This window comes from Hyla sarda, chromosome 3 (assembly GCF_029499605.1).
Source record: "Hyla sarda isolate aHylSar1 chromosome 3, aHylSar1.hap1, whole genome shotgun sequence".
NCBI lineage: Eukaryota > Metazoa > Chordata > Amphibia > Anura > Hylidae > Hyla > Hyla sarda.
The window spans coordinates 322,396,119-322,411,969 of record NC_079191.1 but is presented as its reverse complement, the minus strand read 5'-3'; the positions used below and the strand labels follow the sequence as shown (position 1 = coordinate 322,411,969).

Sequence of the window (15,851 nt, the reverse complement as noted above, 5' to 3'; positions counted from 1 at the left end):
TCCGGGCCTGTTGGTACTGGCTCTTCCCGACACCCCTGTGGTGTTGGGTACCGGGGTAATAATTGGGGGTTAGCGCTAGTTGTTTTTGTGGCTAACGCTAAGCCCGGCTTAGTAATGGACTCAGTCTATAAGACAGCTTCCACTACTAAGCCTGTCTAGTAAAGTAAAATTAAAAAAAACACAACAGGTTTAAAAAAAATTTTATTACAAAAAAACACTCCCCCACAAGCCCTCGTTAACCATTTTATTAACATCAAGCAAAGAAAAACGCTGGTCGTCGAAGTAGTCCACCGAATCCGAAGGAGTCCACAGGATACACAGATCTGTAGAAGAAGTAACCAAAAAAAAAAAAAAATGTAAGTACATTTAGGGAGAAAAAAACTGTGTTAAAAAAATGTAATAAACACACACACACACTAAACGCCGTTTACCACTTCTGAGCCATGACTACAATTTACAGTGATCCCTCAACTTGCAATGGCCTCAACATACAATAGTTTCAACATACAATGGTCTTTTCTGGACCATCGTAAGTTGAAACCAGACTCAACATACAATGCTACAGACAGTCCAGATCTGTGAAACGTGTCAATGGCTGGAAGAACCAACCAATCAAAATGGGCATTCACTGGTAAAACCCCTGTATTATTTAAGTGTATGCACTGACTGGTGTCTGGTATTACATGTTCTGTACACTTTACCTGTATCAGGGTTAGCTGCTCTTTTGGACACCAGGTGAGGGCAACTCCATTACTTGTTTGGGACATTGCCTGTACTGTACAGGACCCCTAAAGAAGCTCCTGTCCTCTACATAGACCAGTGTTTCCCAAGCAGGGTGGCCCCATCTTTTGCAAAACTGCAACTCCCAGCATGCCCGGAGTTATAGTTTTGCAACAGCTGGAGGCTCCCTGCTTGGGAAACACTGACATAGAGAGTAATTTACAGCTCCCAGCAGATCTTTATTACTTTTATATGTAAGGATTTGCTTTATCTATATTAGTTATCTACTTATTTATCTTTGTCACTTTTTCCTATTTTGGATGACATTTTGGTGCCTTTATAACCAATTACCACGTTTCCATAGTTATGGTCTCAACATACAATGGTTTCAACTTACAATGGTTGTCCTGGAACCAATTAATATTGTAACTTGAGGGACCACTGTAGTTACTGAATTATTTAGATGTGGTGAAAAAGCTAAAAAAAGACTCAAAAACAAAAGATCCAGAAGGAAACCTAGCAGCCAAACCTATTCAGACAGCAGGTAAAAGGAACAGACTATTTTTTCTACTACATGAAGTAAATTTCCCACTTTTGCCTATGTGTGCCAAATTTATTAATGCCGTGCAACAATTTAGTAAATTTGTCGCACATAGTCAAAAATGAAGTAGAAAAAAACAGGGTAAAAACCAGACTACATAGTAAAAGATTAGTAAATGCCCCTCATTGTTTTTTGAGACAGAATCGGGACATATCGCCATGTATCGTCACCTAGACGGTATCGCGATATATCGGGATATATCTAATCGCCACACTGGTATCGCGATTCGAATCGTATCGCTAAATTTTTGGCGATTCACACCCCTAATAGCAACCAAACATTTTTCAGATGCCCTTTTAAAATGAAATCTGGAATCTGCTCCACTGTTCCTCTGCACAAGGTTTGATAAACCTTCCAGTAATTTTTTAAGTGTAATTCCACAAAAAAAAAAAGGGCTGTTTGTTATACCTATTTTATGGACATTTGTTTCTTTAGATTTTCCAATGTGTGGAATTTCCACAGCAGGTTTGTTGAAAACTCACTGTAGTCAATATGAGAAATTTATCAAAACCTGTGCAGAGGAAAACCCATCAGATAGTTTATTTCGTTTTTCAGAGGCCTTTTTTAAAAATTAAGGTAGTAAGGCAGGTTTTGATAAATCTCCCCCAATGTGTAGCAACATAACCTGCTAGTGGATCCTACCATGGCAAAAATTCTTGTGTGGAAACAAATAAAATGCTTTATTACTGAAAAAAAAAAAAAAATGCAGAGAAAAAAATTGGTATCCAAGCAACCATAATAATACAAAAAGATTTTAGATTTTTCCTGCCCTGTGAACTGAAAAATGCTAGAATAACTGATTTTTTGTTTATTCCTACTCCTAAAAAAGCAGATACAGAGAGTACTGTCGAAATTTTTTCTAAATTGGTACCAAGAGGGGAGAAAAATAATCAAAACAAATTCAAGGATTTATTTGTTTTCAATAATTTTTTTTTTTTAAAAGGAGGATATACATACATCAGAAATGACATCACCAGGATTTCTCACAGTAATCCACATGCCACCAGTAAGTATACATGACAAAATATTGTTACACAACATAGAAGAATGTAATCCCCAATGAGCGTATAAATAGCACATGTCAAAGTAGGAAAAAAATCTGTAAGTGCATATAATGTATAAAAACATGTAATACCATATGGGTGCAGAGAATTGCCAAACTTAGATATAACAGTACCTACATGGGAGAGACAGCTGTCATTCTCACAGCATTGATCAGTGTTATTGACGCTCCATTACTACAGTATGCATGCAGTACAGGGAAACCGATCGGATGGGACAGAGGCAGGTAGGGACCCTCCACCCATCCACTCAGAGACCCCATGATTTTTTGGGGTGGTCCCTATCAGCTCTCTAAACTAGCCAAAAATGCTTTTTATCTGTTTTAGCCATTTCAGTCAACTTTGATTGCTGCATCTAAAGGGTTAATGGCAGACATCAGCCCGATCACGATGGCCGGCATTAGTTAAGGGACCCACAGGGTATGAACCACGCTCAGCTCCTGAGCATTTACACCTGATGTCCTGAATGGGTTCAAGCAGCAGGAAGCATTTCTTAGATAAGACAGCATTGAGCCTGGAATGATTAAAACTACTGTGACTGAGAAAGGCTTTCTTCTGTCTATAAAAATCTAATAAGTAGTAATATGAGCTCCCCCCTTCATATTACTGGTCTCTCCCTGAGCAGAAAGGCTGAATGGAGGAGCAGAGACGGTAATTCTGAGTGTGACATGATGAGAGAGCACAGCTGATATGGAGAGATCTGTGCAGCATGGCTGATAATAATATTAGTGAATTACTTTATTATACTTTTTGACATAATACACAGGTTGCTTCTTTCACTGGAAAATCTCTTTAAGGCCCTAATTCAGCAGCATCCTTAAGGAGTTATATAACTTTCACTATGGCTAAACGTCAGCTCATAACAGTAATAACAGCACATACCTTGGTGGACTTTGTGGCACTTCATGTGAATAGCTGTTGCGTTCAAACAATAAGCCATATTTTGTTGGCCAAACATTTGCAACCTAAGAGACAGGCAAAAAAGTGATGTGCAAACATTACAATAAAATATTGTAAACCGCAGCTTAAGATATCACTGTTCTATGAGTAACTGGAAAACTACTGATACGTCAAAACTGAATCAATTCAAACAAAAGCAGTCACACTGCTTAATTTTGGGGATCATCTTTTCATACAGACCACAAACATCTAAGCTCTAGTGTTCATAGTCTTATAACAGATACCATGCCATAAGACTATGAACACTAGAGCTTAGATGTTTGTATTATTATTAAAGTTCAGAATTTTATCTGTCATATGATTACAGATCTTAGTGCTATATTCAGGGAGTTAAACTCCTTTGATGTTTGGGAGATGGATAAAAAGTTTAAACGTTACAGCTTTTTTTTATCATTTCACATTGAGCAGATGTGTTTGACAATTGTTACATACTGGAATTGGAGGGGGTCTTCTTTGTTTTTTGAACGCATCTAGGTAACTAACTGGACACTTGTCAATGCAAAGCTTTACCAGTATCTGGATCACAGAGATTTTTGTCTCCTGATTGAGGATTTTGTAAATTCTGCATGTTGCCCAGAACAAAGCCAGTGAGTGCAAAACGGTGGGTGGTGTTTCTCCACACTACTCAAACCACTTGGTAATGTTTATTATACTACTTGGTCTCATTTTTCCACAGGTGATTGCCCCTTTAGCTAGTGTGTACATTGCAGCACTTTTTTCTAGCACTTGGCTATTTATTCTTTTGTGCTTGGCATTATCCCCCCAGGATGCCAACACGCACTTCATCTCTGATAACTTATTTATTTATTTAGTAAGTATTTGTTTTTTTTTACCAACACATTTATTTATTTATTTAGTTATACTCGCCTTTGGACTAGTTAACCACTATATTTCATCTCTGTAACCATAAGGGTTCTCTCTTTGCTATATATCTTGATTTTACATGATTTTAGATTATTCTTGATCTCAGATATGTGTTTCCTTTACTTGTGGTACATTAGTTGTTTTGTGTATGTATGTATCAGTGACTTTACAGGGTTTGTCTAGGTCAATGTTTACATAAGTTGTCATTGTGTATTTTTTTGCACCTAAGACTCAGCTTGGATCAATTATCTGACCACAAATAATAACTTTAAAGATGCTTTTGCATGTAATATTGGATAAAGGCATCCATGAGTATACCATGAATGGGTAGAAAAATATATAAAATTTAATAATTTATTTGAATAAATTAGGGTTTAACACAATGGAGGTGGACATTAACACAATGGACATTTATTTATCTGTAATCCAAGCCACAACCTCATATCATCTAAGCGCACAGGTGACTTTTTCTTTCAGTCCAGAGGCAATAAAGGAAGTATGCACAAACCAGTGAGGAAAAGCAAGGGACTCAGAACCCCCCCCCCCCCCCCCCCAAAAAAAATCTAGTGACTGGTATGGTTCCCAGCTGTGTTGACCCCAACAAACTTACTTTTATTACTTAGCAGCTCTAAATACTGGATGAACAGAATGTATATATAACAGTTAACAACATCAGCTGCTAAGATAAAGGAGGGTATTTGTTCATATATGTTGGTTTACTTAGAAGAATTTATCATCGTTCTGATCTCTATGAATTTATGATGTCCACTCATAAATTGTAAAAAGGAGATTATGCTTACCGTAAAATCTCTTTCTCGAAGGATCCATTGGGGGACACAGACCATGGGTGTATGCTGCTGTCACTAGGAGGCTTGACACTATGGCAACCAGAAAAGTCGTCTCCTCCCAGCAGGATATACCCGCCTCCAGGCCCTGAGGTAAACAGTTTTAGTCCCAGAGCAATAGGAGAAGACCGACAGGCCAAGAGAAAACCACAAACTGTCTGAACAATAAGAAAAGGCAACTGGACACCCTTCGGACAGATAACTGAAATAGGAACACCAGAAAAGGGTGGGAGCTGTGTCCCCCAATGGATACTTCGAGAAAGAGATTTTACGGTAAGCATAAAAATCTCTTTCTCTATCGGCTCCATTGGGGGACACAGACCATGGGATGTACCAAAGCCGTCCCTTGGGTGGGTAAGGAAATCAGTCAGGTGGACGGCTGGACCACCACCGCCTGCAACGCCTTATGGCCCAGAGTAGCATCAGCTGATGCGAAGGTATGAATCAGGTAGCACCTTGAGAAAGAGTGTAAAGACAACCACGCGGACGCCTACAGAGCTGCAAAGGCCAAAGCCACGTAGCGGAGGGCCCAGGATGCCCCGAAAATCAGGTGGAATGAGTCAAATCCTTGAAGGGTGGGATCTTCCCCTTGCAGCGGTAAGCTCCCGAAAAGGTTGTCCTGTCCGACAACCACAACAGGTTGTGGAAAAAACACTTCCAGGGATGAGAAGGGGCCGGACAAAAGGACGGTAGGACGATGTCCTCATTGAGATGAAAAAGTCAAAACCATAATCCGGTAAGAAGGACGGACCTGGACGGAAAACAAAACAACTTGTCCTGGTATACAACCAGGAAGGGAGAATTGCAGGAGAGAGCTGCCAGCACTGACACCCTCAAAACAGAGGGAAGAGCACCTTCCGGGGAAGGAGGCAAAGAGAAATGTCCCTGAGAGGTTCAAAAGGAGGGTCCCTGCAGGGCATCTAAGACCAAGTGCAAGTCCCAAGGGAAAAAAGGGGACTGATAAGGGGGGGCAGCATGTGCCACTCCCTGAACTGGGTTCGGACATGATAATTGAACGCCAGAGGACGTTGAAAAAGAATGGAAATGGCCGAACCCTTGACCCCTAAGGGAGCTGAAAGCCAACCACGACTGGAGAAAAAAGGCTGAGTTTCACACCAACACAATAAGACCGCCAAGTATGGTGGTAAATCTTTGCAGAGGAAGGCTTGTGAGCCCTCAGCCTGGTGTGAACCACTTGGGAAGAGCAACTCAGAATCGCTGTCTCAACCGCCACGCCGTCAAAGGCAGAGACGGTAAATAGGGGTGGCACAGGAGACCCGATATAGGAGGTCTGGACGATAGGGAAGGCGCAGCGGTAAGTCGTTCAGGAACATGACCACGACGACGTACCATGTCCGCCGGGGCCAGTCTTGGCCACGAGAATGGCGGGAACACCCTCTGCTGCGAGTTTCCTCAGGACCCCGAAAAGAGAGGAAGGGGACGTGCAGAGGTCCACGCCTGGAGCGCCCCAGAGGTTGCAGATCACTGCAAACACCTCCGGATGTAGGGACCACTTGCCTTGGACGGCTGAGGACCAGTTGAGAAAGACCACATCCCAGAGACGCCCGGAATGAAGAATGCTGAGATGGCCAGAAACCTGAGTTCCGCCCAGAAGGGAATTCCCAAGAAGCAATCAAAGAAAGAATTGCCCTATGCCCCAACATGTTGAAGGGGAAAAGGGGTTCTCGGGGGACCAAGGCCCCAGACCGACCGGTCCTTGAAAAACACCTCCCCAGCCCGACAGACTGGCAGCGAGGGGCAGGAAGGAGCGCCCCCATGGCATGGCCTCCACAGCCGCCGTTAACCGGCCCAGGATAGCCATGCAAAACCGAATGGAAACTGGAGCAGGGTGCCGAAGTCATCGGACTCTAGATAAGAGAGTCAGTCGATTGGTCAGCGGAGTCTAAAGCGGGCAGAGGCCGCGTCAAACTGGAGCCTCAGGAGAGAGGTTGGACTTGTCCCGATTGACCATCCAATCGAAGTGAGACAAGGTCTGGAGGTTGAGACTAAGACTCTCCAGGATCTGGGCCCTGGCTGGAGCTCTGATCAGGAGGTTGCCCAAGTAAGGAATCACGGATACAACTGTTGTCCGTAAAAGGGCTATCACAGGCGCCAGGACATTGGTAAAGGTCCGGGGAGAAGGTCAGACCGAAATGGAGAGCCACAATAGAAAATGACTGTCCGGGACTGCAAAGCTGAGGTACCGCTGATGACCGGAAAACAATGAGATGTGGAGGAAGGCATCCTTGATGTCCACCGAGGAACGAAACTCCCCTTAAACCATGTATGCCAGCACCGAACTGAGAGACTCCATTCGGGATGGGAAAGCAGAAGATGCTGGCTGAGATACTCGAGAACCAAGATTTGAGCGAACAGAAACGCCCTTCTTGGGGACCACAAAGAGGTTGGAACAAAACTCGAAAACGTTCCCCTGAAGGAACCGGGACAATTACTCCCTGGATAAAAAAGGAGTTGGAGCGCGCCCCGAACTGCCTTCACTAGAAAGGGGAACCGGAGAGTCCAGGAAAGAAAAAGGCAATCCCATGGGAGGGAAGCAAATTCGATCCTGTATCCGTTGACTACCACATCCCTGACCCAGGAATCCTGGGTCCAGTCATCCCGGAAGAGTAAGAGGCGACCAACCACCCAAGAAAGGTCGGCGGGTGGGGGTGATCCTTAAGACCGAGGAAGGCCTACGGGTGCCTGATGGGGCCGCAAAACGGACGGAACGCATAGCCGACCTCCGGGAGGGACAGATCCGGAAGGAGGGAGCCCTCTTCCCGCGAAGACGCCTGGCTGGACCCTTTGTTGGTACCGATGGTCCGCAGAACCAGAAGGAGGACTTCCGATGGAGAGCAGTTCTGTAAGCCTTATGCGGAGGTAATAAAGAACTCTTCTCCGCCCGTCGCCTCACTTCCTGAAGGCGGCGTCCACATTCCAGGCTTTAAGCCACATGGAGGGATGGTGGCCATCAAGTAGCTTGTGGCAAAGGCAGCACAGTGGCTGCTCATGGAAGCAGAACACAGAAAATCTCCCGCTGCGGAGCATCGGAGAGCTAGATTAAATAAATCCTCCAGAGGGATCATGAAGATTACCCTGGCGGAGTTGGGTGACCATACTGAAAGGACCTTGACACCCAGGCCGAAGCAAAAGCAGGAAGAACCTGCTGTCTCAAAGGCAAAGTTTGCCAAAGTCTCCACCTTCATGTCCGCTTGATCCTTAAAGGCAGCCGCATCAGCCAACGGCCGGGTAGGCGCCTTAGAGAGGCGGGAGACTGGCAGATCCACAGTTGGAGAGGAGGTCCACCGAGCAATGAGGTCCTTGGCAAAGGGATACCGCGCTTGAACCTACTTCATCCACAAGTTCTCCCGGTGAAACATCCCTATGACGCTTGTGAGCGCGGCAGAAGAGGGAGGAGATCGGGACCCTCTGGAGGGCCGGTGTAGGGAGGACCACACCAAGGCAGTCACCTGAGCCAAGTCGGACATAGACTGGGAGAGGGAAGAAACCCAGACTGGAGGGATCCGAACCCCCGGTCTGGGAGGGCATCTGAGAAGGAATAGCAGGAGGGTCTGGGGGAGCAGTGGTGCAGACAGAATAAGTGGGTTCAGCAGAACCAGACACTTTTGTGTTACAGCCCTTACAGGTGTAAAAGGTAACCAGGGTTATCTGTTTAGAAGGAGAACAGGACTGGCTAGGACATAAAAAGTGAAAAAAGGTCACACCCAAGTCTGAGGCCCTAACAGGGCAGCTACTGAGGAGAACTCCGGCGAGCTGAGAAGTGCTAAAAACGCTGGAAAAAAATCCCAGAGTTAATGCACTAGTCATAGTTCCCTATACCATGAAATAAGGGAGAGCTCAATACCGATGGCAAGAGGGGGTCGGCTAAACCATAGGGCGCTTGCTGATTGGCCCTGAGAAAACCCCCTGCAGTGCGCACACCGCGCTGAGTGAACCATACATTTTCGCGGTCAGAGAGCCCTGGCAGCTAGGTGGGCGGAGCTAATCAGCACAGTGTCGAAGCCGAACACATGCGGTCGGCGTTGGTAATGGCGCCCGCTCCCGGCCACGAGCGCATATGCGAAAGACAGTAGAAGGGAGCGGGTGAAGACATAGGCGGACGCGTGCGCTGCCGACAGAAAAAAAGCAGCACTATATGCGGCCGGACCGAGGTTGCGCCCGTAGAGAAGAAGCACCGACAGGCCAGGTGGGCGGAGCTAATGCACCCCAGCCCGCCGAAGAAATGCAGCTGAGGTAGAACCGCCGGCAGCCTCCACTGCCGAAGAGAAGCATGTCAGGGCGCTGTGTGCGGCCCGGCCGAAGAAGCGACCGCAACGAAAATGAAAGTCGCCGGCACGGCTAAACAGCAAGTAGCCGTACTCAAAAATGTACACTGTGAAGCACAAGCCCCTTGCACCACTGCTCTGTCCCCCAGCCTTATAATAAAGGAAAGGACCCCATGCAGACAAAAAGGAGGGAAAATCCCCCCTGCCAGTCCTAATGTAACAGTGGGCTAACAATTGGGGGTCTGCAGAGGTTGAAAGATCCCACCTGAAAGAAAAAATTCTCACCTCATGCTGAAGAGCTTACCTCATGAAAGTCTTTAGAATGTAGTCTTCAGTCAGCATTGTCACCTGCAGTAAGCCAAGCTCATAGTGAGGCGAACAGGGAGGTAGGGGGACCCGGACCCATGAGGTACAACCCCAAGCGCTGACCGTTGGCGAGAGGGGGTTAACAGTACATCACAGATGCCTGTCACCTCTCGCAATGGGGAAACAGTGAAACGCAGTTCCCGAGTCCCCACCTGAAAACGGAAAGAAAAAGGAATAAAAGAACTAACACATTCCCTAACTAGAAAAATAAAAAATAAAAGACCTGGTCTGAGGAGAACCTCAGACCAGTGTCTATCCTCCTTAGACACTAAGCTGAAACTGATTACCTCAGAGCCTGGAGGAGGGTATATCCTGCTTGGAGGAGCCGACTTTTCTGGTTGCCATAGTGTCAAGCCTCCTAGTGACAGCAGCATACACCCATGGTCTGTGTCCCCCAATGGAGCCGATAGAGAAAGTATTACATTATGTTCAAGTTGAAAATGGATGCACATTCTAAATACACAGAAAAATGATTAGATGTAAATCACAAGAAAACATTTTTCCCTACCTGAAACGGCAGAGGTGCAATATAATCCTTCCCTTCTGTGTTGTGGACATTGATACAGGAGCCTTGTAAGATGCAGATACATTTCTCTACTTTATCTTCACCTGAGAAGTACAACAGCATCAGTTGTGACTACCACACATGGACATTACACTGCTTTCACAGATCTCTTGTAGAAGAATAGAGTAGGACAACTTTTTTTTAATCAGCTCTGAAGAATGAACATATGGAGAAGCAGGACTCTTTTTCTCTGTGAATTTTAGAAGCTTTCTACTTGAATATACAACCCAATACTGGCAACTCCCTCCCTTTTACATGCTGCCCTCAAACAGGGTAGCATAGGAGACCTGACAGATCCGATTTAACCCCTTAAGGACCGGAGGTTTTTCCGTTTTTGCATTTTCGTTTTTTGCTCCTTGCCTTTAAAAAATCATAACTCTTTCAAATTTACACCTAAAAATCCATATGATGGCTTATTTTTTGCGCCACCAATTCTACTTTGTAATGACGTCAGTCATTTTGCCCAAAAATCTATGGTGAAGTGGGAAAAAAAATCATTGTGCGACAAAATTGAAAAAAAAAACCGCTGTTTTGTAAATTTTGGGGGCTTCCGTTTCTACGTAGTACATTTTTCGGTAAAAATGACACCTGATATGTATTGTGTAGGTCCATACGATTAAAATGATACCCCACTTATATAGGTTTGATTTTGTCGGACTTCTGGAAAAAATCATAACTACATGCAGGAAAATTAATACGTTTAAAATTGTCATCTTCTGACCCCTATAACTTTTTTATTTTTCCGTGTATGGGGCGGTATCAGGGCTCATTTTTGGCGCCGTGATCTGAAGTTTTTAACGGTACCATTTTTGCATTGATAGGACTTATTGATCACTTTTTATTCATTTTTAAATGATATAAAAAGTGACCAAAAATGCACTATTTTGGACTTTGGAATTTTTTTGCGCGCACGCCATTGACCGAGCGGTTTAATTAATGATATATTTTTATAATTCGGACATTTCCGCACGCGGTGATACCACATATGTTTATTTTTATTTTTATTTACACTGTGTTTTTTTTTTTATTGGAAAAGGGGGGTGATTCAAACTTTTAATAGGGGAGGAGTTAAATGATCTTTATTCACTTTTTTTTTTTCACTTTTTTTTTGCAGTGTTATAGGTCCCATAGGGACCTATAACACTGCACACACTGATCTTCTATGTTGATCACTGGTTTCTCATAAGAAACCAGTGATCAACGATTCTGCCGGATGACTGCTCATGCCTGGATCTCAGGCACTGAGCAGTCATTCGGCGATCGGACAGCGAGGAGGCAGGTAGGGGCCCTCCCGCTGTCCTGTCAGCTGTTCGGGATGCCGCGATTAGCCGCGGCTATCCCGAACAGCCCGACTGAGCTAGCCGGGAACTTTCACTTTCACTTTTAGCCGCGCGGCTCAGCTTTGAGCGCGCGGCTAAAGGGTTAATAGCGCGCGGCGCCGCGATCGGCGCTGCGCGCTATTAGAGGCGGGTCCCGGCTTCACTATGACGCCGGGCCCGCCATGATATGACGCGGGGTTACTGTGTAACCCCGCGTTATATCAGAAGAGCAGGACCAAGGACGTACCGGTACGTCCTTGGTCCTTAAGGGGTTAAAGCAGACCTGTCAGCAGGAATAGAGGGGTGTAAATAGTCAAATGGCTAGATGGAGCTGGTCATGAGGATTCTGGGCACATCTTTTTTTTCTATCTTCAATGTCCTTTTCAGCATTGATTAATAAGCATTTTTGTTAATATGCAAATAAGGCTCAAATGCGTTCTCCAGAACTCAGGTAAGTCGATCCCATGTCCTCTTTATCAACGCCCCTCTGGCATCTGCCTACCCCCTTTGATTGGCAGCCATTAGATAAAGAGGACATGGGCTGGACTCACCTGGGCTCTTTCCAAGCTGGGGAACACCCCCTGGACACATGAGCCTCGTTTGCATAATTATAAATAGGGATATATCTCAGCACTGGAAATTACTACCGTAATTAAAAAAAAAGGTATGTTCAAAAGCATGATGACTATCCACTCTAGTTATGTGCTCATTTACACCAGTTTTATTGCTGACAGGTCCCCTTAAGCTCTACATCAAAGAACAGCCAACAGATTAAATGTAAAGGGGTTGGCCACTCTCTGGGCATATTTTCAAAAAATATATGAACGATTAAAGTAGGTGACAAACTTGTACACTCCCTTTACGTCTCCCTCCACAAGTAGATTATTGAAGCTCCACACCCTCGATCTGTGCTCCTGTGGATAGTGTATACATTTTAGTTCCCTGGAGTACCCATTTAATGGGAGTATGAATAGCCATAGCATGTAAAGCAGGTGCCTACCCATCCCCTATATTAGCAGGACCAGCATCATGTATGCTCAATAGCCTGAAAACATCTTTCTCACCTCTACTTTTATATTCCTGGGTACAACTGAGCTCTTAGGGTTCTTTTACACACGGTGATTATCAGTTGATGAACGAGCAAAAACTTGTTTGTTGGCTGATCCTCTTTTTCACAGGTTAAAAAACCATTGTCACCCACACATCTCCCTATATTATAGGAGAATTGTGGCCAGCAAATGATGGAAGCTAAGGGTGGCACAAACAAAAAAGTGATTTGAGTGTACCTGCTCGCATGATTGTCAAACCTTGTATTAGACTTTGTAAATAAGTGCTGACCTCTGAGATCAGCACTCATTTACAGCGCATATCACCTCCTGTCATGTCAAAGACATGACATGTCATGTCATAAGACAAATCTTATATCATATAGATAGATAGATAGATAGATAGATAGAAAAAGCAATCAAAACCTCTGATACTGTGTTATAACTTACATTCTTCATTTTCTGTTTTGGTACCAAATATAGTAAAGTCACACCAAAGAGCCTGCAAAATATTAAAAAAATTATTTATTTTAAATAAACATTTCAAGTCTAGCAAAAAAATTAAATAAAAAGATATATATTGGTTTGGAGATCTCTACAAGCAGTATGAGTAAGAAAAACTCAAATCTACATTATAAATTGGTCTTCCAGAGAGGGGTGGGCCTAAAAAAATGACCAGTATGCATAGCAAATGATGGCAAAAAAATCTGTCCTTGGAAATCTGGTCCAGATATGGGGTGGGCCTTTAAAAGGATTGTGGCCCCTGTCACTACATCAGAATTTTTCTTGCTTCTTCCTAGTGAAAACCGCCCAAACAGGAGTCTAAAAGACTCCTGCTTAGAGCAAATCAACACTGCAAAGAGCCTTAGTTACAACACTTGCCTATTGGACAGTGATTGGTGCTGGAAAGTTGGGTACTTGGCTTAGAAGGATTAATAAATCTCTGTCTAATTGTGAAGAATTTAATCACATTAAAAGAATTTTCGATGCCACCTTATCTTCTGTTCTCTCTTATTGTACTAGCAATCCCATCATCAGTGTGTCTTCTGAGACCATCCCTTAAATGGGCACTGTCCAATACTGTACTTTTGATATGTTGTAAAACAATTTCCAATTGCTTTCATTAGAAAATTTTCAGTATTTCAAACTGAAAAAGCCAGTCAAACAACTGCCCCCCCCCCCTGCCTGCTTGGACACATACTAGTCCTGCTGTGTCCATGCGTCATCACCTATGTCATGGACACACTTCCTTGATTGACAGCTGTGAGCGCAGGGCTCATAACTGGAGGGAAAATCCTCCCACTGTCGGCTTGTGTCCCGCTACTGTCAGTGAGGACAAGCTGGGAGTTGTAGTTTTGCTAATGCTAGGGGAGATGTGAGCAGACAGCATACTGAGGGAGGGGGCGGAGACCTGCATAGTGAGGCCACGCCCCCTCCCTTTGAGAGGATTTCAGACTAGTGAGCTAAATTAAAAGTGTAACAAATAAATAAATAAAGGTGCTAGACACATAAAAATTAGATGTACATGGTCAGGATTAGGTACTGAGTCGTATATTAAAATGTTTTTTTTGTTGGATCTGACAGGTACTCTTTAATAAAAGTGCTGAACGTTAAAGTGTTACTGTCTTTTAAAACAACTCAACTTGCTGCCCAGACATATCAAAAGTTGGAATTGCAGCGGTCTCACTACTGAGACCTACTGTGATTGCGAGTTATAAGCCAGTAAAGTGTAAAGCAGCACGTTCCACTCTCTGGTAGGCGGCTCTGACCTTTTCACTTAATTTTTTTAAATCAACTGGTGCCAGAAAGTTAAACAGATTTGTAAATTACTTCTATGAAAAAATGTTAATCCTTCCAGTACTTATTAGCTGCTGAATACTAAAGAGGAAATTATTTTCTTTTTGGAACACAGTGCTCTCTGCTGACATCACGAGCACAGTGCTCTCTGCTGACATCTGTCCATTTTAGGAACTGTCCAGAGCAGCATATGTTTGCTATGGGGATTTTCTCCTACTCTGGACAGTTCTTAAAATGGACAGATGTCAGGAGACAGCACTGTGCTCGTGATTCAGCAGACAGCTCTGTGTTCCAAAAAGAAAATAATTTCCTCTGTAGTATTCAGCAGCTAATAAGTACTGTAAGGATTAAGATTTTTTCATAGAAGTAGTTTACAAATCTGTTTTACTTTCTGGCACCAGTTGATTTAAAAAAAAAAAAAAGTCTTCCACTGGAGTACCCCTTTAAGGAAATCTGCAGCGAAAGGATAGGGATAAGTGTCTGATCGAAGTGTCTGAGGCCGACACGCCTCCTCCATATATGTCTATGGGAGAGGCGGGGATGCAGCGTTCGTGCCTCCCCACCTCTCCCATAGAGCTGTATGGAGGGGGGCGCGTCCATCGAGCTCAGTGAGCTAGATGCTATGCGAATTAGCCGGCGCATGGCGCGGCAATGTCGGTGCCCCGTTCGGGAGATCCGTTCGGGGGACTCCCTGTGATCAGACACTAATCCCCTATCCTGTGGATAGGGGATAAGTTTTTTTCGCTGCAGATGTCCTTTAAGCAGAGAAAAGGTTGGATTTGTTTGTTAGCCCTTGAGTGAGGCGTGAACTGCCACAAACTTCACCGGCTTATAACTTACAGTTGCAGCGGGTCTCAGGAGTGAAATGCAATGTGTTCGATAGTAACGCTTTAAGAGGGTTTTCACACACAGCTATTTTTGTAGCAGTTTTTAATTCAGACTTTTGAGTTAAAGCCGAGAGAGGATTCAAAAGAAATAGGGAAGATCGAAAAGGGACTGAAATGTGTTCATTGCCGGAGCCACTGCTAGCTTATGCTCCAAACAACTCATTGAAAACTGCCACAAAAGCTGTGTGTGTGTGTGTGTGTGTGTGTGTGTGAGAGAAACACCCTCAAGGCTAGGCCATTGGGCACATTGGTGCACAAACTATTTTTTTTCCAGTATACTACTGGACCCTGAGGGATTCCATTCAAGTCAATGGGATCCATTGGGACTCTGAGTCAGTTGCGCTCCAATCCATTTGAGAGCTGTTCGGCGCAAAAAAAATAAAAAAGAAGAAGAAGTTGAGCGGATCCAGAACGGAATGAAGTATAACAGTGTGAACCTAGCCTAAGAGACAAATAGGCTAAAAAAAGACTGACAAATATAAAAACTTATACCATTTTGCACCACTAATATTCCCCCTTAGTATGGTGATATGA

At 44.1% G+C, this 15,851-nt stretch overlaps 1 protein-coding gene across 1 annotated transcript in view; it reads right to left on the bottom strand.

Annotated features, from left to right (window-relative positions):
* Window positions 1-15,851, bottom strand: part of ANAPC1 (anaphase promoting complex subunit 1) — a 142,581-nt gene that overhangs the window by 118,677 nt on the left and 8,053 nt on the right. The window contains exons 3-5 of the mRNA XM_056567206.1: window positions 13,084-13,135; window positions 10,212-10,312; window positions 3,265-3,347 (exon numbers count right to left, since the gene is read on the bottom strand). Coding sequence (XP_056423181.1) covers window positions 3,265-3,347; window positions 10,212-10,312; window positions 13,084-13,135 — 236 coding nt within the window. The remainder of the gene's footprint in view (window positions 1-3,264; window positions 3,348-10,211; window positions 10,313-13,083; window positions 13,136-15,851) is intronic.